Source organism: Mauremys reevesii, linkage group 1, assembly GCF_016161935.1.
Source record: "Mauremys reevesii isolate NIE-2019 linkage group 1, ASM1616193v1, whole genome shotgun sequence".
NCBI classification, from domain to species: domain Eukaryota; kingdom Metazoa; phylum Chordata; order Testudines; family Geoemydidae; genus Mauremys; species Mauremys reevesii.
In genome coordinates, this window is record NC_052623.1 from 329,304,296 (window position 1) to 329,329,761 (window position 25,466).

The 25,466-nt window shown below is 37.7% G+C and overlaps 1 protein-coding gene across 8 annotated transcripts in view; it reads right to left on the bottom strand.

Moving 5' to 3' along the window:
* The window catches only part of TBC1D22A (TBC1 domain family member 22A), a 421,974-nt gene that overhangs the window by 373,895 nt on the left and 22,613 nt on the right, over window positions 1-25,466 (bottom strand). For all 8 annotated transcript variants that reach the window (XM_039515243.1, XM_039515232.1, XM_039515281.1 and 5 more), the window contains exon 4: window positions 24,339-24,518. In XM_039515243.1, coding sequence (XP_039371177.1) covers window positions 24,339-24,518 — 180 coding nt within the window. The remainder of the gene's footprint in view (window positions 1-24,338; window positions 24,519-25,466) is intronic.

The following is a 25,466-nucleotide window of genomic DNA, read 5'->3' on the forward strand; positions in this document are numbered from 1 at the left end:
AGGGCTCAGCAGTCTGCCCCGACAGAGAGAGACACAAGCACCCCAAAGACAGACGCAAACACAAAATACCTGGCTCCTCCAATGGGAGCTCCCACTCAAACTCCCCTGTTAGCAGCCCTGTTGGCCGGCTCCTGGGCCGCTGCGTCTGTCACAATATTTATTCTGTTTGTAGTAATTACAGAATTTCTGCATTCAACTCAGTTAATGCTTTTGGGTTTTAGATAGCTTATTATTAATGCCATGTAGATCAGTGGATCATTAGTACAATATGTTATCACATAAGAGATGTCAGTTTATTCGGCCAAAGATTAACATACAAGAAATTATTGGAATCATCGATTCCTTTCTGTTCAGATCATTTGCGATTTTTTTAAAACGTTTTTCATAGAACTATTATGTTCATCAGGGAGAACAGATAAGGCTTCTCAGAAATGTGTTATAAATCAAGTGTACCAATGGAACAATATGTCACAAAAACTGAATCTAATTGCTCATTATAAAGGATAACTATTTAAATGAGATTTTATACACATTTACAAAAAACTAGTGTTAAAAACAACCTTAACTTTTAACAAATGAGCACAAGTCTTGAAACGTAGGCAATGTCTACACTAGCAAGCTTACAGCAGCACAGCTGTATCCATGCAGTTGCGCTGTTGTATGATTGCTTGTGTAGCCACTCTATTCCGAGAGGTGAGAGCTCTTCCACTGACATAATAAAACCACCTCCACGAGCTAACAATGCTGTCCAGATGAGCGCTTATGTCAGTGTAACTTATGTCGCTCAGTGGGGTGTTTTTTCACACCTCGACTGACATTAAGTTATACCAACAAAAGTGCTAGTGTAGACAAGCCCTTAAAATTAAGATTATGTAATTAAATTGAACTTCACCTCTTCTCCTTAGGATATAAAAAAAATCTTTTATTTTACCATAAATTTCTCAAATTTTATATCACTTCACTATACAGCAATATAGGTGTTTTACAGATTCTGCATAGGAATGTAGAGCTTTTCTATTAAGTCAACCTAAGCTCCAGTACTATAACCCTATATCAGCAAGAATTTCAGCTGACATGTCTTATTGGAGCCAGGAAGAATTAGGGATGTAGAAAGGAGAAATAATAAAGCAGGAAGAACTGTAGAGTAGCCATGCCAGCTCAGTGGTTTGAGCATTGGCCTACTAAACCCAGGGTTGTGAGTTCAATCCTTGAGGGGGCCACTTAGGGATCTGGGGCAAAAATTGGTCCTGCTAGTGAAGGCAGGGGGCTGGACTCAATGACCTTTCAAGGTCCCTTCCAGTTCTAGGAGATTGGTATATCTCCAATTATTACCTATTACCTTCATATGCTAGGTTATGATCGTTACAACTCCATATTGTTTATGGATACGATGTCCATCAGCCCTGATTATCACTACCAAGAGCCATTAGAAACTGTTAATATTTTAAATTAATACAGTTCAGAAACCCCATGCTGCAGTGATTTAAATTTGATTGCTGAAGAAATGTAAAGGCTAACACCAAAAATGCAAGACCTTTAAAGGGAAGATTTTCAAAAGGTACAAACGGGTGTTTAGGTATCCAATTCCCACTGAAACTCAGTGGGATTTAGGCAGCTAATTCTTTTAAGTACTTTGGAAAACATTAGGAGTTACATTAGTTGATATATGAACACAATTCATCCCTTAATGTCATTTTCATCAAAAGTGGTTTCTGTTTATTTTTAGTATTTTTTGAGGTAGCTGCCTTGCAGTCTGTGGTATGGTAACACCAAATATTTTTTTAATTGTTTAAGTAAGACTTTTCCCAAGTTGATGCTAGCTAAGGATGACCTAAATCAAATAACTTAATTGGACCAAGTTGCATGGCCCCAAGGGAGGTCTCATACCTGATTTCTTAAGGGCTTGGAGGGAGATGCTGCAGGCAAAGATTGAAAGCCATAAGAATCAAGGGGCAGTCTTTAGAAACGTCATCTTTCAAGCCATGTGAGCAAAGAATGACATTCCAGAATCCTTAGAAAAGGGAAACCATGACATCAGGCAAACAGGCTATGCCAGTCTTTGACCAGCCTCTCTCTACAGCTGAAAAAAACCCACTAATAAGCTCTGTACAGCAACATCACCCTCTAGTTCCTTAATCGCAGTTCCAGCTCCTATTCCGTAAGAGTACAGAAACCCAGGAGACCTGGAGAGTTCACGAATCCCTGGTTACCTTAAGTATCTTATTTCTTCCCTTTTCTATTTTTGTCTTTTGCTTTTATTAGCTGGGAGACATCCCAGCCTTTCATTCTTTAACAGCAACGTGTGGAAGAGTGGTTGGGTGAAAGGATGTGTGTATGAGAACCTAGGAAGTTCAAAATTGGAAGGCTCCAGAAAAAAAGTTCTTCAGGTTTAAACTGCACTAAACAAAGTCTCAAAGATATTGGGAGTGCGTTCTATATTGTGTGTAAGAGTCCTAAGAAATCTGAAGCTGTAAACTGCTGAACAAGAGTTGTCAAACACCAGAGCTATTTTACGGCCTGTTTGTAATCTCTGTGTTGGGGGGTGGTTAGCCACCTTGTTGGAACTGAAATCTAAGGAGAACCAATTCGACAGCACCTCCTTAGATCCCTTCTCATAAGGGCTGATTTGTTGTATTAATCTAATATTTGATTGGAATTTAAATTGACATGTTGATTTGATAGTAATACTAAACATAAAGCAATACAACTAACAACAGCTTAGCTTTGGTGATATGCTTTTGTGATTTTATGTTGTTTAATAACTTCTATGAAGCTGACAGAAAGCCACATTTCTTTCAATAAACAATGCAAGTCTAGAATCTTTGCAGACCTGGGTGGATATCGGCTGGTCAACCTAAAACCCTAATGAGCTCCCTCGAATTAGCCTTTGGTTCTTACAGTTCATCAACAAATGCCAGACAGTGTTATCTGACATACCTAGGAAGAAACAATTATTTATCAGATACCACTGTGCAGGAAGTAACTTGCTTTGAATGGTGACTACTATATGCACACTAATCTTGTGTTCCAAAAAAAAAAAAAACTGTATTATCCACAAACTGAAATACTTCGATATTGCCACAGCAAGACAATTAACAGAGAGTTTTAAGTTTCTGTAGAATCTGGTTCAATACAAAATAGTGCTAAAAGCAGGGGGGAAAGTGTCATTGTTAGGACACTTTTAAAATTCAAGTACTGATTTGTACTCTACAGTACTTGCCAGAGTATTCCATTTATTTGTTCTACACATGAGGTTTTTTTGTTTGTTTTTTAAACTTATTTCCTCTGCTCACTTTTCTGGGTAATTAAACCTTTCCTTGAAGAAAGACTGAACAGATGCTAAGCCCCATATTACCTTGCCAAGACACTCATCTGTTGTGAGCAAATTCTGTCAGACTAGGGTGCGATACTCCATGAAAATAAAAAAAATAAGTAATAAAAGGATACCTGGTATACAGGTTTTTTATTTTTATTTCTAAAATTTTTCCCTGACTACAGCATGAAATTTCAAATTTAAAGAATATGCTTTCAAGGATGTCACAGCACTGCTAAGTTTCCATATGCCTCTTTGCACCAAGCAAGTTAAAACTGAACTTTAATAGGGAAAAAAAATTCCAATACAGTCCCTGGGAATTAATTCTTTCAACACTAACTATACTTACTGAAATGCATGGTACAGGCTAAAAAAAAAATTTATTTTTAAATTCCACAAAGATCTGACTTTATACAAACATCTGTGGTGCCATTAGGACCTCAATCTGCTCATGAAAGTAGTACTTTACAGGAAAAAACACAATTAAATAAGATTTGACAAAGATATTTTGAGAAGAGAAATGTGGAACAGTGCTCTTACAAAGGTTGATACACTGCAGCACTTTGACTAGTTAAAAACATGACTATTTAGATTAGCATACATTAGGTGAATCTTTACAAAGGACAGAATATACAGCAAGTTGGAGCTGGAAAAGGAAATATTTACTTTTCTATGTGGAGGCAGAGATACCGGAGAGGCTGTGGTCTGTTCTGGAAAAAAAAAAAAAAAAATCTATCAATAAGAGGGACTTTATTTTCTTTCCCCAAAAAGTGAGCTCTGCCTCCATTCCCTATGAGTTATGACTTCTGTCTAGAGCAGTGGATTACTGCAAGAGAAAAGACATAAGCGCCATCTCAATAAAGGCATATAAAACATATAAAAGCTTACTAAATACAAGTAAGCAAACTGTAATAGGATGTGTGTCTTAAGATGTAAGAAAGTGGAGTACCAGATCAAGCAGAAGAAAATCCTAGTTATCTGAGAAGTTCTGTCATGGGTACTAAACCCTTGGTATTTTAACTTTGGTATCGCAAAGAACCATCATACCTGACCCCAGCACACTCTGAAGAAAGACTAATCTTTTTTCAAGATGCTGACTTAGATGGAATGATCTGCCATGCTTTCTTTCCATAACAGACACTATTCATAACTAATGCTACATTTTAGTCACATGTATTTTTAGTAGAGCTGTCAATTATTTGCAGTTAACTCACGGAATTAACTCAAAAAAATTAATCATGATTAATCACAGTTTTAATCGCACTGTTAAACAATAGAATACCAACTGAAATTTATTAAATATTTTGGATGTTTTTCCTACATTTTCATACATATTGTACTCTGTGTTATAATTGAAATCAGTGTATATTATTTTTATTACAAATATTTGCACAGTAAAAATGATAAACAAAAGAAACAGCATTTTTCAGTTCAGCTCATACAAGTACTGTAGTGCAATCTCTGTCATGAAAGTGCAATTTACAAATGTAATTTTTTTTTGTTACATAACTGTACTCAAAAACAAAACAATGTAAAACTACAAGCAAATTACAACAGTGCCACGAGAATGCCTGTTCTCACTTTCAGGTGATATTGTAAACAATAAGCGGGCAGCATTATCTCCTGCAAATGTAAACAAACTTGTTTGTCTGAGTGATTGGCTGAACAAGAAATAAGGACTGAGTAGACTTGTATCCTTGAAACTTTTACATTATTCTATTTTTGAATGCAGTATTTTTGGTACATATCTACATTTGTAAGTTCAACTTTCATGATAAAGAAATTGCACTACAGTGCTTGTATTAGGTGAACTGAAAAATACTACTTATTTTGTTTTGTACAGTGCAAATATTTGTAATAAAAAATATGTGAGAACTGTACACTTTGTATTCTGTGTTGTAATTGAAATCAATCTATGTGAAAATGTAGAAAACATCCAAAAATATTTAAATAAATGGTATTCTATCACTTGACAGCTCTAACTTTTACTAAAAGTCACGGACAGATCACAGACAGTAAACAAAATTCACGGCCCGTGACCTGTTGTCTATGACTTTTACTAAAAATACCTGTAACAAATTGGGGGGTGGGGGCTGCCCAGAGCCCCCGCAAGTGCTGGGGCAGGGCAGCCTGGGTGCTGGGGGTCATGTGCAGATAGTGGCACGCAGCCCAGGACCCCTGCTGGTGCTGGGGGGGGCAGTGGGTGGGGGCATACAATGAATAGGGGGCGTGCCACCGCCCAGAGCACTATGCCCACAGCTCTCAGTCGGTAGCACAGAGCTGCCTGGCCATACCTCTACTAGCAAAGGAGCGAGGGGGATGTCACTGCTTCTGGGGAGCCACCCCAGGTAAGCACTGCCCAGAGCCCACCTCACCCAGTCCCGTGTTCCAACCCCCTACCCCCTCCCACACCCAAACTCTGCTGCTGGGCGGATGAGAGGGCGCACAGGGGCCCGAGCCAAGCATGCCGGCCGCTGCAGAAGTCATGGAAAGTCACAGAATCCACGACTTCCATGACCTCTGTGACAAACTTACAGCCTTATTCATAACATCCGACTTAGAACAATTATATCATTATAATCTTGTTCCCCTCCCACCCCCCCAGCAAAGAATATTTTTCTTTTTTGTTGTGAAGAAACTGTTTCAACCATCAGAGATCTAACATGGCAGATACTCACCAAACATTACTGGTTTGAATATTTCCACTAGTCATGTGCCCATATTGTTGTTATACATATACCAAGATTCGACTGATCTCACACTCACATTGTCCATATGGTAGCTCAAAGAGAACCTTTAAAAAAATTCTAAAAAGGGTCCCTTCCACCATCTCTGATATTACTGGGATGTTTTGCAAGTTTATATGCCTGGAGAGATCTGCCAGTTTACAAGTAAGCAGCAGCACAAAGCTGAGCAGAGAGAATTCAAAATCGGAAACTGATTGTACCTTTTAGAAAAATCTTGGTTTCATAAACACTTCAAAAAAAAAAGTTTCCCACTTCAGAAACTTTTTCAGACCTCACTAAAACCTGTGATACAACCATGAGATAAAAAAGACTAATAAACAGATGTTCAAATAAATATAATCCTAGCTTGCCAACCAAAAATGGATAGATATCAATTATAGAATAAAACATTTTCCCCTGAAAGGGAACTTACTCTCACAGGATAGCAAATATTTGTTAATTTTGTTCTTCAGAGTACCCAGACCTTCCTAACTAAAACATATTTCACAAAATTTAAATGAGCTAAACATACCATAATTGACCCCACAAAACACTAACTTTACTTTCCTCAAAATTAATCTTTCCTTCTAACGTCTTTTCAGCTATGAACACAAGTTAAGCACCTGGAACAAATGGCCTATTAAAAGTTTTATAAGATATGTAAGTAGTGCATTGCACAACTATCACTAGAGACATTAAATCCATATCTACACTAATACTAAAAGATGAACGCTTAAAAAATGTGTAAAATAGTTTAAGGGTGGTAACATGAATAAGGGCTTAAATACAACCTAAACTAAGGTAAACTGCAAAAAATCATTTGCTACGGTACTTGCTGAAATGTTCAATATATAGACCTCTCACAACAAAGCAGTTTGCAACAATAAGCAGCAGCAGGACTAGAGTCCTTCTCGGCATTTTTAATACATCATAAGAAATCTTGCTTCATTCTAGGCCACCCTTTAGCAGATAATATTGATAGGATATACAAGAGAACAAAAGAGGCACACACACAAAAAATTTAAAGTTAGTATCTGTTGCATATCTCAGATGAAGAAAAAAGCATCAGACTATCAAAAGGCTTTTTCCAAGTATGTTTTTGAATCTTTGAAGCTCCTCACCAGGGCTCATAATGTTAAGGAGAGCAGGAGTACAAATGTCAAGTCAGAGTAAAACTTTAGAAGTCAGATATCACCACTCTGAAGAGAGCTTCCATCCAAACATAACTACATAACTTCAATATCTGAATACATTTTTCCTATTCATCTAGCAAATTGTCCACACAACTTTTCACTAATTAAATATGCACCAGAGATATCGTAAAATGGACTTCCTTACCTTGTCAATAAATATAAAACCATCTAATCATGAAAAAAGTAACTGCACTGTTCCTGTTTACAACAGTACTAATCTTCCTTTCAGGATCTTCTTTAAAAATCTGATTACCAACAATTTTGCACGGAAAAAATTAGATTCAAAGATGTAAGAGAAAAAAACCTGGAATTTTCTGTTAACTGGAGATTTATCCCTCACTGACTTCCATGCCTACCACATGGCAGCAAGCATGGCCAAACCATGTTTCACTGGCATCCTAGGTGAAGCATTGTTTCGTGTTCTTCCAAATCAATAAAAAGAACAGGAGTACTTGTGGCACCTTAGAGACTAACAAATTTATTTCAGCATAAGCTTTCGTAGGTTACAAATTTGTTAGTCTCTAAGGTGCCACAAGAATTCCTGTTCTTTTTGCGGATACAGACTAACACGGCTGCTACTCTGAAACCTTCCACATCAATATGAGCTTCTCTCTTTTCTTCTTTTCGAGTGGTTCCATCACCTCTTTTCTTCTCACATATTGCTCATTACCTTTCACACATTTCTCAGTCTAATTTCTTGCCTTAATGTCCCATCTCTTCCCATCCCCATTAATAAGACAAAGATAGTCTATTGGTCAGCTTGGCACTTTCTTCAGTCCATGCATTAGAGATGAGTTCCTGGAGCATGGGACTCTCATGGCCAGATGATTTTCTATAATGAAGCACCTTCCAAAGTCATGGCACCACCAGATGTGTAGTGCTGTAGACACCGATCTCTTTAGCCCCAGTCCTAAAACTAATCTATTCTAAAAAAATTTAAAAAAAAAAAAGGAAAGATTGTATGGGGCTATCTAGACACAGAATGCGTCTAATCCCACTCTAATTCTGTTGCAAAGGATATAAACTGTTTATAGTCATAAATAGTCATAAATACACAGTAAATTTGGGTGAATCATTTTAATTGTTTAAAATATTGGGATATCAGAGTAACGACAGTATTGGAGCTACAGTCCTCCAAGACTGAAGCCCAGGTGGATTGCAAAAAAAAGGCAAATATAGAATGGAATTCTATAGTCTGGAACTATTTGGCTATTTGCAAGCAGAAGCCATCATTTCTGATCTTTACCTCGAGTACTAAAGAAATAAATTGCCAAATAAGAGTTTGAGTATATGTATTAAAAATATTTGAGTTGCAATTTGATCTATATTTAAATGTACTCATTAAACTATTTTTCCAGTAGCCAAATTATTCTAATACGGTCCCATAGCTAAGCAATTGACTCACTGTCACTAACCTAATGCCTAAGATCTGTCCCAAGAAAAAAAAGCTGTCCTGATATTTCAGCTTGCAAATATAAAATACTTGCCCAGAAGTCGTGCTGTTTATCTTCACATCAAGTGTATATTATGTGTATCTATACATAATACTGTACATGTATCTATACATAAGACTATAGCTCCAAATATAAACAAACATTTTCCTTAAATTTGTTTGTAGAATCATGAGATTTCCCATCTTCAAAGTAATCGTAAAACGGATATGAGTTGATAGCACCATTTTAAAGCATGTGCACAGAGGTAAAGCAGTTACATGCCAAGATTAGAACTCAAGAATTCCGGTCTTCCAGACCTCTGCTCAGACTGACTAAGTATAACTTCCAAAAGCAATACTCCAAACCCAGAGAAGTCACCATCCCTCTTTTCAGCTGTTTAACTACAGAGAAAGATACTTAAAAGAACAGTGAAACCACTGCAGCTGCGCTTTGGTGTGAATACTACCTACACTGACAGGAGAGGTTCTCCCATTGGTGTAGGTAATCCACCTCCTTAAGAGGCAGTAGATAAAACGGTCTACAGCGGGGGTTATGTCAGCATACCTCCATCTCTCAGTGGAGTAGATTTTTCATACCCAAGACCCATAGTTATGCCAATGTAAATTCCCAATGTAGACCAGTGCTTTGATAAGTAACTTTGATTTACATTCTACAATAATCAATTTGCTAGCACCAGCTAACTCTTGTTTCCGTTTACGAGCCAACAATTACTCTGCAGAAACAAAAGGTGGGGTGTATGTTTAAATATCATAAAAGAATGTGGTATGTAATTTCCTCAGATTGACAAAATTCATTTAATGGTGGAACAATTAGTGCATTTTGTTTTACTACAACACATAGCAGTGAGTCACACATTTCTTCCAGTGATGTTTAAAAAAAATATATTTTAAAAAGGTATTATGCTTAAGATAATACCTTTAATTGCATTGATGTACAATTTATTCATACTGAATAAATGTTTCATAGAGCATGATTTTGACAATAAAAAGATTGGATTACTGACATTAATTTGCCAACTTTTTATTCCTGAGAGCTATCATTAGTAGGTGACCCACTGTGCTACAGTATTTGGCTTACAACTACTACAAGTTCATCATTCTCTCAGTTTCAAATAAAAGCATAATATTTTAGAAGTTGATTTTAAGGAACCCAACAATTTGTCTGTATGCATTATTCATTTTGTGACACAAAACTGTTATTTCACTGAGATTACTGTAAATCACTATATTAAGTGATGGCTTGCATGAACAATTAAACGACAGATATGATAAAACAGATTTATAAGCTTTATGTTCCAATAACAAATTCCTTGGATAATGTAGGTGTACAAAGCTAGAAAATTCTTTCAAGACAGTAGATTCATGGAACTGCAGCTCCCCCAACAGCATTTTAAAAAATAGGCAGTACATGTAGTAAAAAAGCTTTAATAAAGGGCTTGATATTACTATGGTAACCACAGCAACTGGTTTCTAAAATGAATAGCAGCTCCGTTTGGTGCTTCATTACATCTTTTTCAAGCAAATACTGCTCTTAATCTTCTCAATGGAACAAAGAGTTATCTTGAATGCATACAGAAAACTGAAAATAAAGTCTGATACAATGTTGTGAATATAAGTTAAGGCCTTCTTCAGGAATGAATAAAGAAAAAAGTAAGCCAGGTTAACTAACAGAGGTAGAAAGTAGGAGAATTTACTGAGAAGTGAAACGGATGAGGTGGATATTAGAAAGTAAGTGAACATTAGGATTAGGAAAACAAAGGAGCAAAAGTGATTGAGAAGACCATTAAAAAAGAAATTTCAAGTAGGAAAGGTGATAATCCAGAGTAAATTGTCAGAATAAATTATGGAGACTGCTTACCTTTCCTGCAAAAAAGTTTAAGCACAATTACCATTGTCCAGCATCACTTCATGCACTGTGCAATTCCCCATCCCCTTCAACTATTCTGTTATTTTCATTTCAGATCTCTTGAACTAGTTACTAATTGTATAATGTTTAAGAGACTGGGCATTAATATTTAGTCTCTATAGATAGAATGCAGAACTTGTCACTCAACAGTTCCTCCTGCCAGATTCAGGAGAAGTTAAATGAAGGAGTCAATTGCCCAATTTCCTTAGAGATATTGACACCACCCCCACCCCACAAAAAAAAAAAAAAAAAAAAAACCCTGTTGTAACAAGGGAGAATGCTCTGAGATACCAAAAATACCTGGACAAAACCCCATATTTCGCTTGCTCTTGCCTAGGTCTAGAAATAAGGACTTGTTTAAATTATGTGAGTTCAAGTTTATATAAACATTTTATATTAACTTAGAGCAAATGAATAGTGAGACAAAACTGAGTTTTTACCACTGTATTAAAATTCCACATTACTAAGCTATCAAAACAATTACCAAGAGAGATTAAGAAAAAAAAGATTCAGTGTTGGTTTTCTAAAATCTACAATCACATTTGAGAGATATGAAACATCCAGATGTCACATGGGGGGGAGGAAATTGGTGTCACACCTTTTTATTGACAAAATACATGCTAAAGAGTTTTCCTTGACATATCTACATGCAACTAAGGAGAACCAAGGTAGTACAGATGTAGCCTATCAACCCCCTGAGGTACTTAAGAGCTGAGGGGTTTTTCAGACCAGGAATCAACTGACAGCCCTGCCAGACTGAGTCACCTCAGGTGCCATGCCACACCTGGTCAAAATGGATGCCATTGTCCCGACACACTGGCTCACAGGGACCTCTAGTGCAAATGTGGAAGGTAAAGTTAGAGAATTCCACACACTACCATTTCATTTCCTGATTATAGCCAGGGTCCTGTGTATTCCATGGTCACAGAATCTGGCATGGAACACATTCCTTGCCAAAGAACTGTGCTCCTAAAACTCAGCTTCATTTAAAAACATATGTTTCTAGCCCTTCTGATTGCAGCAATAACCTTGAAAACAATCTTGAAAAACCATTGTAGTGAATCTGCAGAGTCTGCAATGCTGTGTGAACTGCACCATCCATCTCAATCAGGGTCCTGTGGACTCTGCAATTCAGCCACAGAATTTGGTATTTTCCCAGGATGCCATGGAATTCCCCATTTGCTGCAATCAAGAGCCTGATACTTTGTTTAGTGCCTCCCTAACCTGCCAGGACCTGCCTACAGCTGCTCACTAGCTTTCCTCCCAAGGAAGAGATAATTGCATTACAGTGCATGCTTCCTAAAGCGTAATGGACCCAGGCCGACAGGAGCCAGAGATGGAGTTCACTTTGCTGTTGGGGAAGAGGGTTTTGGGGTCCTAATTCTCATTTTTTAATGCAATACCGCTAGTATATACAATGAAATATAATAACTAAGTTATTCTAATCTTTCACACCCACCATTAGCTTGGCATTAGCTTTTATTTAGCTTTTCAAATGCCTCATCCATAGATCAGCAGAGCACCAAATACTACTGTTGAAGTCATGGGAGTCATAGCCTATAAGATAACAACAGTTACAAGTGTTCCACATGCTCTCAAGATCAGGCACTATAATGCTTTCACCTTCCCAATCCCCCATCTCCATTAATCAAATTCTTTAAGATTTTAGTCTCTATCTTCTGAATCCATTTAACTGAATGTGAACATACCTCAAGTCAATACCCTTAACCCCCCAGACTACATTTAGGAAAATAATTTAAATGGCCATAATTACCCAATTATTGAACTGTCAAACTCACTTCTTGAGGTTGGGAGACAGCAGAGGGTGCTCCACACAGATCCTCTCCCAATCCTATCTTTTAGGAATTTTGCTAACTCACGTATCCTGTACTGGACTTCCAGTTAAATACAAAAGTAATAATGAAACTTTGCAAATATGCTTATGTTGGGGACTAATGTATTTTTGACATGCTGAAACGCTCTTCCCCCCTCCATTTCATCCAGAGTGAGGAGTATAATCAAGTGTCTCTATCAATGACTGGGTCAGACTGGGACACAGATACAAAGAATTGCTCAAAGTTCAATTCAAATCAAAACTAGGGTATTCATGATAAAAGACCTGGCTGAGATTATTTTCAGTCCTGATGGAATATAACCATCATTTATTAATCAAGTTTCAAGTTGGTGGTGGGTCCTGATAGATTCCAGCTGCTTGATCAAATAACCGCAGGAACCAAGACAGCTTTTTCCATCTAGCATATCTTCTACTTACAATGTCACCTGAAAGTGAGACCAGGTATTCGCATGGCACTGCAAGGTATTTACGTGCCAGATATTCTAAACATTCACATGCTGCTTCATGCTTCAGCCACCATTCCAGAGGACATGCTTCCATGCTGATGATACTCATTAAAAAAAAATGCATTAATTAAATTTGTGATTCAACTCCTTGGGAGGAGAATTGTATGTCTGCTGCTCTGGTTTACCCGCATTCTGCCATATATTTCATGTTATAGCAATCTTAGATGATGATCCAACACATGTTGTTCGTTTTAAGAAAACTTTCACTGCAGATTTCACAAAACGCAAAAGAGGTACCAATGTGAGATTTCTGAAGATAGCTACAGCACTTGACTCAAGGTTTAAGAAGCTGAAGTGCCTTCCAAAATCTGAGAGGGATGAGGTGTGAAACATGCTTTCAGAAGTGTTAAAAGAGCAACACCTCCAATGCGGAAACTACAGAACCCAAACCACCAAAGAAGAAAATCAGTCGTCGTCTGTTGGTGGCATCTGACTCAGATGATGAAAATGAACATACATCGGTCCGCAGTGCTTTGGATCGTTATTGAGCAGAACCAGTCATCAGCGTGGACACATGTCCTCTGGAAGGGTGGTTGAAGCATGAAGGGACATATGAAGCTTTAGCACATCTGGCACGTAAATATCTTGCAACGCCAACTACAATAGTGCCATGAGAATGCCTGTTCTGACTTTGAGGTGACATTGTAAACAAGAAGCGGGCAGCATTATCTCCCGCAAATGTGAACACACTCATTTGTCTGAGCAATTGGCCAAACAAGTAGGAGAAATGAGTGGACTTGCAGGCTCTAAAGTTTTACATTGTTTTGTTTTTGAATGCAGTTATTTTTGTACATAATTCTACATTTGTAAGTTCAACTTCTATGATAAAGAGGTTGTACTACAGCACTTATAATGGGGGAATTGAAAAATATTATTTCTTTTATCATTTTTATAGTGCAAATATTTGTAATAAAAAATGTGAGCACTGTACACTTTGTATTCTGTGTTGTAATTGAAATCAATATATTTGAAAGTGTAGAAAACATCCAAAAATATTTAAATAAATGGTATTCTATTATTGTTTAATAGTGCGATTAATCAAGATTAATGTTTTTACCACACAGTTAATTGCAATTACTTTTTAATTGCTTGACAGCCCTAATTAATATTCTGTCTTGATACCCAGCTTTCATATTTGCCCTGAAAATAAGGGTTGATTGTGTATTATATTTGAAAACAGATGGTGAAGTGAAAAACCAAGATGAAGGCTAAGAGGAACAATAGGAAGAAGAAACAGAAGGGGAAGAGTAGTGAAAAAGTAAGATCAATGTAATCAAAGCAGCAAATGCAAAATTTCAGATAATTATTGGTAGGCAAACAGGGAATAGATCGGAAAAAGATCACTCATGGAAGGCAAGAGGAGGAATAGTGACATTATTGGGTTAAATCCTGTGCTCCCTGAAGTCAATGGCTAAATTCCCATTGACTTCAACAGCACCAGGGTTTCACCAAGACAGACAGGAAAGAGTAACTGGAATAAGAGATCCAATCAGAAATACAAGATAAAAAAAGTAAGAGCAAGACAAACATTTCATCAGAAGAAACATGGAGGTTTATGTATTTTTAATACAGCCAAGAATATGGGTGAAGGGAGATTTCACCCACCTACTCAGACAGATAGTGAACAAATGCAGTAAGGGAAGAAATAAACCCAACAATAATTTTGTTGACACAGTAGAAAACACTTTCCATATATAAAAGCACTGCTCATTCTTTTTTAGAAAGGTATTATTTTCTTTGAAGAGAGGAAATGAATTGAAGATTAAATGATAATGGAGCATCTCTGCAGTAATTACTATAAATTTGTAAATTAAAACTAAAATGAGACCAAAATAGAAGAAAGATAAGACTCAGTTTCAGTGACCCAAGTTTTGAGAGGATTAGAGAAGTATCGATGAAGTTAAATGGGAAAAATTAAGCAAGAGAAAACAGAGAAGGCAATGATTTCAAAGCTAAAATTACTAAAACCTCAAGAGTAATATCTGTTTATTTGCATCAGCCTTTTAGACATGCAAATACAAAAAACAATCAAGTAAGAAGAGTAAACTGAACTGATCAAGAGACAAGGCCATTTTTAAGGAAGTCTGAACTAATTATTTTAGTGCAAATATTCTTCATTTCATAATTTATCATTTCATATCTAATTAACATCTGGTTAAATACTAAAATCATTTTGCAACATCTGAAAATATGTTATTAAGTTGAAGGTTTGACCACTACTGTTCTGATTAAGAAGCCAACATTATCATTCACCATTAAACTAAATAGATTTCTTAGGAAACATCTCAAAGTAGTCATCCCAATTAAATGTATCCCAGTTAAGTAGATGATATAATAATACACATTGGAAAATTAGGGAAATATCTGGAAAACTACAAACCATGATACTCACTTTTAAAACCATGACACTAATCCTCCTAAATATACTCAAACACATGAGAAGTTACTTAAGGATAGTTAAAATAAAATTCCTTTCACAGATTCATGTTATTTTAAAAGAAAAAGTTTCTCTGCAGTTTGATATAGTACTGACCTTCTAGATTAGTTCTGTGTATTAAGTGAAGGGACAAGCATGTTGAGCAGATAATAAACTGACTTGATCATCAATGAGATGGGGTACTTCTGGATGATAACAGTTTGAAAGAGAAATGATTAGTGGCATGCCACATGGATCAGTGCTGGGACAGATTTTGTTCACTTCATACTATTTATCGATGACCTGGAAGAAGGCATGTGTACCACAGTGATAAATTACAGATCAAAAACTGTAGAGGGCAATAAAATTCTAAATGACTTGGACAGACCAGGAGCAGAGAGAGATAAATTGCATATGAAATTCAGTGCTGAGAAATTAAAGATAAAGAGGCTAAGAACAAAAAAAAAAAAAAAATCAAGTTACTGCATTTTTGCAATAACAGTTTAATTTTAAAAAGTTTTAAAGGACATAACAGGCCTTAATTCCAGTCTACCATGTTAATGAACCATATAAAAGGGACAAGGAATATTTATGACAATCACTGTATTCTACCAGGATTAAATCTCCATCCTAGAATGTGTAAATTTCTGTAAACATGAGACTGAATCCACTATCAAGGAGGAAGTACCTTACTCACTACCTTACAGCTGCTGCGAAAGTCACGGAGGTCACAGAATCTGTGACTTCGGTGACCCCTGCGACAGACTCGCAGCCTTAACTCTGACTAAGGGGAGACTTGAAATTAGGAGCCTTATCTCTGCTGTAATTTTCTAGAATTAATTCTTCCAAAGTTAAGATACTAAGTTTTTGGCATCTTCCTTGATTAAAGATTATCAATGGCAAAAAAAACCAAACAAAACAAACCACCCACCACACTATTAATGCAGAACTAAGGTTGCTTGGTCGTATGTCATCCCCTTGCACCATGCTGAATTGAGCAAATATCTCAATCTTTGGAAATCCAGGAAATGCAGAGTTAAGGTTGCCCATGCCCTCTTTCAGCAATTCCTCCAATATGCCCGATTTACACATACCTTCACTCCGCCAACCCCATGTTGCTGAAACATACAAGGTCTTCATTTCCTTTTCCATGCTCTCCCACATGATTTTACATAACACTATTTAAGGACAAAAAAAGGAACCAAAAAAAGGTGGTCCATGTCACCTTCCCTCTGGTCGACTAGACCTAATAGTGGCCAGTGGCAATTATTTACTTACACTCCAGTGCAGTCAGCATTTTACATGTACCTACACGAAATGGTGGAGGAAGTAGTTGGGCCTACTTGATAAAGCTATGTTTATGACATGAAGACGTGTGTGGATTACTTGAGATGTGAGAAAGCTATCATTATGATATGAAGGAGATCTATATTTTGCGCACTTATGTGAGAGGAAAGGGAAGATGTGTACCTTCAGGATCCAGTATGCAGTATCCAGTATCATTTCAATGCAGAATTGTATAGGTTGTCAGTAGCAGGGCTTTTATTACAAAGGAAATTGTCAACAGTGAGTGAAATGAAAGGATTCTAATGCTTTAACACAGGGTTCTCCAACTGGGGGGCGGGACCCCTCAGGGGGTCACGAGGGTATTACGTGGGGGGGTCGCAAGCTGTCAGTCTCCACCCGAAACCCCATTTGCTTCCAGTATTTATAATAGTGTTACATATATTATAAATTAAAAACACTTTTTAAGGGCGGGTTGCACTCAGAGGCTTTCTATGTGAAAGGGGTCACTAGTACAAGAGTTTGAGAACTACTGCTTTAACAAGATTAAGTGAAACTGTAGGTTGAGATGGTATTCTGTGAAAAAGCATAAAATAGTTGTGAAAAAATGTGAAGTGGTTCTTAAATTAATCACTTCCCCAGAAAGAATATCAAATGTGTATGTGTGCGCTATAGTATGCAAGAATCTGGAACCTAGTGTCAAGAGCCAGTAAAAATATGTGCTATGTGGATAGAAAGAAGGTAGCATTGGCAACTTTTTTTGATCCTTTAACATTGTTCATGCATGTCTATGCTACAAGTGTAACAAAGGCACAGCTGCAGTTATGCTGCTATAGTGTAGACACTTGCGACAGTGATGGAAGGGGGGTTTCCGTTGTAGTAAATCCACCACCTCAACTGGCAGAATATATGTTGACAGAAGGATTCTTCTGTTGACCTATCAGTATCTTTTTCACACCCCAGAGAGACCTGGCTAGGTTTACCTAAGTTTTAGGTGCAGACCAGGCCATAAACTGAAACCTGTAGGTGAGGGTGAATGTGCTATAAAAGGAAGTAACAAGCTTATACATTTCAGCAACTATGGATTTGGCAGGGTAAACGTATGCGTATTAACAGTGTGTATTGGAGCACTGCTGAAAGAAGGCAGAGTTGTGATTGCATGGGCAATTTTAATTCTACATTACCTGGTTTTCAGAAGTTTGAGTTTGCTCAACTCAACATTCCACAGGGGGATGACATACGACCAAATTAGCCTTAACTATGCATTAATGAAGGATATTTTGGCATAGAATTTACTAATTTTTTTTAAACAGGAACAGATATATCGTTGGTAGGAATTAGTGGTTCCTAATATGTACCACAACTTGCATACCAAGCCAAATCAGCCTGTAGTCAGCAGTCTCCATGTACTTCCTGCTCTCCTGCAAACTTCTGCAACCTTGAGATCGAGTCATCTCCCAGGATCCACATATTGGCAAACATAGCAGTGCATATATTTCTTTTCCCTCAGCAATCAAGCTATTTGCACTGTCAGTTCCAAACCTCCACATTGTGTCTCTCTGGAAACACCCATATTAATCTGCCCCAAGATCAGGAAGTAGCCACTTGATCCCCCTCACACTGATGCTAGTAAGATACAGATTCTCAAAACAACCAAGCCAAGGATTGCCTACTACTCCATCCCCTCTCCCATCCAACCCCTTTGCATCTACAAGCCCTCTTCTTGTCATCCCCTTTCCCTCCCCTCTTCTCCCTGCAACACAGTCTTTTGTCTCCAGCTCCTCCTCACCCAATATATCAAAAATTTTGGTTAAACCAGCTGCTGACTATTCTGCTGCATTCATAGTAATCCTCCCCATAAAATAAATACTTGTTATAACAGACAACTGGAAGAAAGTAACATGAGATATTAAATTTTTTATTGCACAGGTGTACAAAGGTTCAGACTAGAAACAACAGTGGTGTGATGTTCGGCGTGTGCAAAGGCATTGGCACATTCCCTCAAACTAACCAGGCAGGCAAAGAAACTCAGCTTTTTTCGTTTATTGGTTCATATGCAATATGAAATCCTTCCAAACTGCACATCGACGCAAGCAAAGCAGTGAACACATTCCTAAGTACTGTTCACAGTTTGGGTCACTCAAAGATTTAGTGGCTGCCATGCTGTGATAAATAAGGGGGAGGAGGGTAGCTCTCTTTTATGGACACCCAGCCAGCCAGTTAGCTCTAAAGTCCCTCTTGGTGGCTGTTCTCTGCTTGCTTTACCTGTAAAGGGTTAAAAAAAATTCCCCAGGTAAAGGAAAGGGAGTGGGCACCTGACCAAAAGAGCCAATGGGAAGGCTAGAACTTAAAGTGGGGAAACAACTTCCCCTTTAAAAAAAAAAAAAAAAAAAAAACAGGAGTACTTGTGGCACCTTAAAGACTAACAAATTTATTTAAGCATGAGCTTTCGTGAGCTAAAGCTCACTTCTTCGGATGCATAGAATGGAACACACAGACAGGAGATATTTATACATACAGAGAACATGAAAAGGTGGAAGTATGCATACCAACAGGCAGAGTCTAATCAATTGAGATGAGCTATCGTTAGCAGGAGGAAAAAACTTTTAGAAGTGATAATTAAGATGGCCCATAGAAGGTGTGAGGAGAACTTAACATAGGGAAATAGATTCAAACCATTCCCAGTCTTTGTTTAAACCACAGTTAATTGTATCTAGTTTGCATATTAATTCAAGTTCAGCAGTCTCTCTTTGGAGTCTGTTTTTGAAGTTTTTTTGTTGCAAAATTGCCACCTTCAAGTCTGTCACTGAGTGGTTAGAAAGGTTGAAGTGTTCTCCCACTGGTTTTTGAATGTTATGATTCCTGATGTCAGATTTGTGTCCATTTATTCTTTTGAGACTGTCTTGGCCAATGTACATGGCAGAGGGGCATTGCTGGCACATGATGGCATATATCACGTTGGTAGATGTGCAGGTGCCTGATGGCGTGTCTGATGTGATTAGGTCCTGTGATGGTGTCACTTGAATGGATATGTGGACAGAGCTGGCATCGGGCTTTATTGCAAGGATAGGTTCCTGGGTTAGTGTTTATGTTGTATGTTGCTGGTGAGTATTTGCTTCAGGTTGGGAGGCTGTCTATAAGCAAGGACTGGCCTGTCTCCCAAGATCTGTGAGAGTGAGGGATCATCTTTAAGGATAGGTTGTAAATCTTTGATGATGCGCTGGAGAGGTTTTAGTTGGGGGCTGTAGGTAATGGCTAGTGGTGTTCTGTTATTTTCTTTTTTAGGCCTGTCCTGTAGTAGGTGGCTTCTGGGTACTCTTCTGGCTCTGTCAATCTGTTTTTTCACTTCAGCAGGTGGGTATTGTAGGTTTAAGAATGCTTGATAGAGATCTTGTAGGTGTTTATCTCTGTCCAAGGGATTGGAGCAAATACGGTTGTATCTTAGAGCTTGGCTGTAGACAATGGATCGTTGTTAGTCTTTAAGGTGCCACAAGTACTCCTGTTTTTTTTTTTTTTTTTTTTTGCGGATACAGACTAACACGGCTGCTACTCTGAAACTTCCCCTTTGTGTCTGTTGTGATTCTCCAGGAAAGAGGAGAACAGGGCAGCAGTTATGCTGTGAGAAGCTGAAGGCCAGATATGATTTGGTGATTTTTTTTCCTATCTAGAACTACCTATTTCATAACCCAGATATGTAAATAGATCGGAAATGTTTAGAAAGACATGATTAAGTTTATTTCTGTTTTTTTCTTATGACTAGGGGACTCCTTTGTGCTAACCCCAGATGCTTTTGTTTGTTTGTAACCTTTAAGCAGAACCCCCAAGAAAGATAATTTGAGTGCTTAATTTTTGGAATTGCTCTTTTAAAATCTATCCTGAGTTTCAAATGTGTTTTCTTTTTGTTTTTAATAAAATTTACCTTTTTTTTTTTTTAAGAACAGGATTGGATTTTTAGTGTCCTAAGGCGTTTGTGCACATGTTGTTTAATTATCTGGGGGCAACAGCTAATTTCCTTTGTTTTCTCTCTCAGCATTTCTCCGGGCAGGCGGGGGAAGGGGGTGAAAGGGCTTGAGGGTATCCCACAGGAGGGAGTTCCAAAGTGTGCATTTCTCGGTTCCAAAAAGGGAGTTTTTAAATTTGGGGGGTGGCAGCACCTACCCATCCAAGGTCAGAGAGAAGCTGTAACCGTGGGAGTTTAATACAAGTCTGGAGTGGCCAGTATTAATTTTTAGAATCCTTGAGGGCACCCGCCTTCTGCATTCTAAGTGCCAGAGAGGGGAATCAGCCTTGACACACGCACTCTCCATAATCCCCAACCTGGGAGAGCTGGGGAATGCAGTAGGTTGGGATGCAGTGTGGTTGGAATGCACTGGCAGAACTAGGCCTGCAGCGTTGTTGGGGTGCACTGACAAAGCTGGGGGCTACCATGCCCGCATGTCACCTGAGTCCCCACCTGTCTGGCCATCAATCCCCATTTATCCCTCTCCCTGTAATCTCCCACCCATCACTGCAACCCAAACCTCTTCTCCCCCATCCTTCCCAGGAAGCATTCACATGACTAATTCCCCCTCCCCGCAATACTCTGATTACATTCCTCCCAATATAAGGTGCTGCCCATGACTCTCAAATTATAGCAACATCCAGCCTCTCAGTTCAAAACTCCTTTTGCCTTCAGTGAGGGCTTGTAATTAATTTTATCTTTAGTTATATTAACTAAAGTTCACAGCCTTCAAGAGGTCTTATTAGAGCCATCATTAGTACCTCTCCGTTCTACAGTACAAGGCAGCAGAAGGCAACCATTTTTTAGGAGGATCCTGTAACTCAGGAACCCCTTGAACAAATGACCCCAAATTTGCATCATGAACACTACCCCATGTGGGACACCACATTTCAAAGCAATCTGGGTAACCATTTGGATTTTAGAGCACTTAGAAAAGTCAAGCTACGTAAAATGGCAGGAATGGCTGTTTTTCCATGTATTGGTACATGGATTTTACAACGTCTCCACTAGGACAGTGGTCTTCCAAATGTAACTGAAAGGATTTCAAGGGTAGCTGTACTACTTTGTGGGGGGGGGGGGGTTGTTGTTGTTGTTATTTATTTCTCCCGTTATGATGGAAGCAAAAGCATTGAGATAAGAATGTGTCTGTTTTGGATATTTGATAGCTTATTAGACAAACACTCCATTTTTTTCATCCTGGAGCCTATTATCTGGCTCCACCACCATCACTTTTTCAGCAATATCTGAGCTACAAACAAAAAGTTACATTTATCAATTTAGCTTTGTAGAAACAGAGAAAGAATGGTTGTGAACACAGGTCCACACTAATTAGACTGGATGAGGTGTCAAACAAAACTGCATATGAGCAGATATCTAAAAAAGGGACTTAATCTTGATCCTGTTTAGTTCCAAGAAAAATATTGATAAACTATTCAATTCCTTTACATATAGAAAGCCAACTGTATTTCCTACTTCTACATTTGTAATGGGAAAAGGTAAAAGTATTATTTTTTCAAGTTTAAAAAAAGTTCAACAGGAAAGAACAAGAACCAAGTTTTACTTATGATTATATGGATGCAACTCCTATTGAAATCAGTGTGACTGCACTAGTGTAACAGCAACAAAGCAAAATTTTGCCTCAAACATAAGTTATTTGTGCTATTCATAACAGATTAAATTACAGGTATACGGCCAGTGTGTTGACTGTATGGGGAAATATTCAATGCACACATGCATTCACAAGTATTTGTCTAATTGTGTTGTCAGAGTTAAATAGGTAAGGCTACATTTTAAAAAAGATCCAATACTCATTTTATAATCTTACTTCTCTTATTAAAATACTCTGTTTTAATAGGAAATGTATGTTTCTATGACTGTTAAGGCCTATTGCAACTGAATCACTCAAAGTTATTACTGTTGCCTATATTATGCACTCTAGAAAGAAAATAGTTCTGGCGCCTTTTAATTTAGTTACGATAGAATTTAAAATGTCTTAAGATGTTAGGTGTTCATTTCATATTGATCTGCTTGTAATGCTGCTGCTTTTTATTGTTACTTTATGGGCATCAACAAGTAATGTGTATTAATCTATGGTATAAGAGGAAAAAAACACATCATCATGACTTTGACTGAACAGAATACTTCTATATGGCAGAAGTTTTAAGAATATGAATCCTAACAGCACATTAAGATTTTCTGTTGGGGTCTTGGTCCATGATTAGGGCTGCTAGGGCACTACAGTAATATAAATAAAATAAATAATAATATAATGTCAAAAGTCTGCTAATCACTTGATAGGTAAAAGAAAAACCCTCATTGCAAAGACCTTAAACTCTAGATGTGGATATGGTAGGCTACTGCTATACCCATCCAGTAGGGAGAAAAAAAATTCATGAAAAAAAAAGATTAAAGAAACTATTTTCAAAGGAGGTTAGTACCTGTAGTTCCCATCAAAATCATTTACGCTGGGACGTCTAAAACAGTCAGCACATGGCTGCAAATGAAGGCAGTGGAAGAACTGGGATTAGCAATCAGGGGCCAGTCACCTCAGGAACTGCAAACGTGCATTTCTCATTGCTTTTAACAAGAGTTGCATGCACACATCTTCCAGGATGAGCCAACTCAAGGAAATCCCTATTCCTAGTTCCATTCTTATTTTTGATTTTTGCCAAATATCTATGTGGTTCGGAAGAATTTAATCAACTTCTCCAGGTGCAGTATAATCTTTCTAGCCTCTTTACAGGCTCACTTTTCTGTCTTGGAAGTTGAAATGAACCTCAGTTATTCCGTTGCCACTCTCCATATACTAAAAATTGCTATGACTTTGGAGAAGCCCTTGGGAAGTAGCTAACTACTACATTTCCTATAGCCTGCAACTCCAGGAGGTTGGTGCAGAGATTGAACAACTAGAAAAGCTCTTATTCACATCAGATAGCAATTATTTCAGTAATGTCATCTTCATGTTTTTTGTGCATTAAGTTACAGAAACTGTCAGATAATAGTATAACACATACAAAAAATGGTACTGGTATGGCAGATACTATCTACTGTTAGTCCTTGAACATAGAGAATGCTCTTATGGAAGACAAACAGTGATACTTTGATACTATATTGCACTTCACTTCTCGATTCCTTTTCCCATTTACACGGCTTCGGATGTACCCATAATTCTTCCAGTCGATGGCACAAGTTCATTGATCTTGGAGTTCCAGTCCATTGCTCTTCAATCTTTTTTTTGACATAGAGCAATCTTATTTTTAAGTGTCAAATACCACTTGAATTATGTTTTCCAGTATCCAACCTACCCTCTGTCTTCGGTCTCTCGTCATTTGTTTCCACAAGTTATTCAAATAAAAGATACTCAGCAAGTTATTTGGACATATAATGAACTAAATACTTCAAGGAGGACAGGGCAGATCAAAAAAGCCACATTATATCAGGTAACAAAAGAATTTAAACATTTTGATGTACACGATTAGTATACTACAAGCATTAGAACAAGATCACAATTGCATCTTAAAATTCTCAACTCAGCCAACTCAAAACTGAAAACATTTAAGTGATTAGGAGAGCAACTGTAAATTCTCACCCACATCATTATAATATGGTATGTCAAACAGCAAAAATAATAAAAGTAGGAGTTCTTCTGTTAAAATCCACATCATTTTTATTTTTAAAGTACTTACCAAGATTTGTGTTAGGACCAGCAAGTAGTTGCTTAAATTTGTCTAATCTGAATGCCTCTCTTTCAGTTAGTGCTGGAGTAGCTGACATATTGTGGTCTGCCACTTCACCCTCTAATGGATCTGTTGGAGCATGTGGAAGGGACTGTGACCTCTGCATGGAAGAATTTTCACTAACACTCTCTACAACAGAAAAAAGGAGAGTATTAGTAAAGCCCCACTAATTTAGAGATTCTCTGGAAGTTAATTTATGCCACCTGTAATCTGGTCTACACCATGACTCAATTTAAAAAAAAATAGACTCTTGGGGGAAATATCCCCAGTGTAGACCAAGCCAGCAGTCTCAACTGCAAATGGCTTCTTAGATTTAGGAGAATCAGCTTTTCCTCCAGGAGTATTCCAGGACTCACAAGACCTTCAATAGAGCACTTCAATCTGAGATGTCATACCTCAAAGGTTAAGGCCCATTTAATTATTAATTGGGCCCAACTATAAAGATCAATATACTGTGGAAAGCGGTCTTTACCAACTGTTGCTGAGATTGTGAAAAAAACAAGCGTTATTTCAAAGACCAACATGCGTGAGATACAGTCCAAGTCAGTTGAGGTTGCACTGCTTCAGAGGAGTTCTGCCCTGCCCTGTGTCCCCTCTCCATCCCATCTTCTCCAATTTATCAAGTAGTTGTTTTAAAACATCAGTCTTAACAGATAACAAAAAAATGAGCATATATAAACTTTATCCTCACAACCCACATGTGAGGCCCAAGAGAGTTCTCAACATTTTACAGATGAGGAAACTGACAGACTCAGTAAGGAAATACGGTGCAATTAGAAAAAAAAGGGAGGAATGGAAATATGGGTAGGTGGAACTAGTCTTTGACCTTTTCTTTTAATTAAACTTTAGACTGTTTATAAAACAAACAGTTTTAAAAACCTTTTGTCTGAGCTGCATCTTAATTGCAAATTTTACCCAAAAAAGTAATTTTATAACCAATCCTGAAACCACCTTGATTCAGCTGACCACTTGACTAAACTCAAAGATCCAATTTAAACTAGCAATGAGGTGGTTTAACAGTTTGAAAACAAGAAACATCTTGTTACCTCACCCCAACATTTTAAAGCTTGTTTTGAC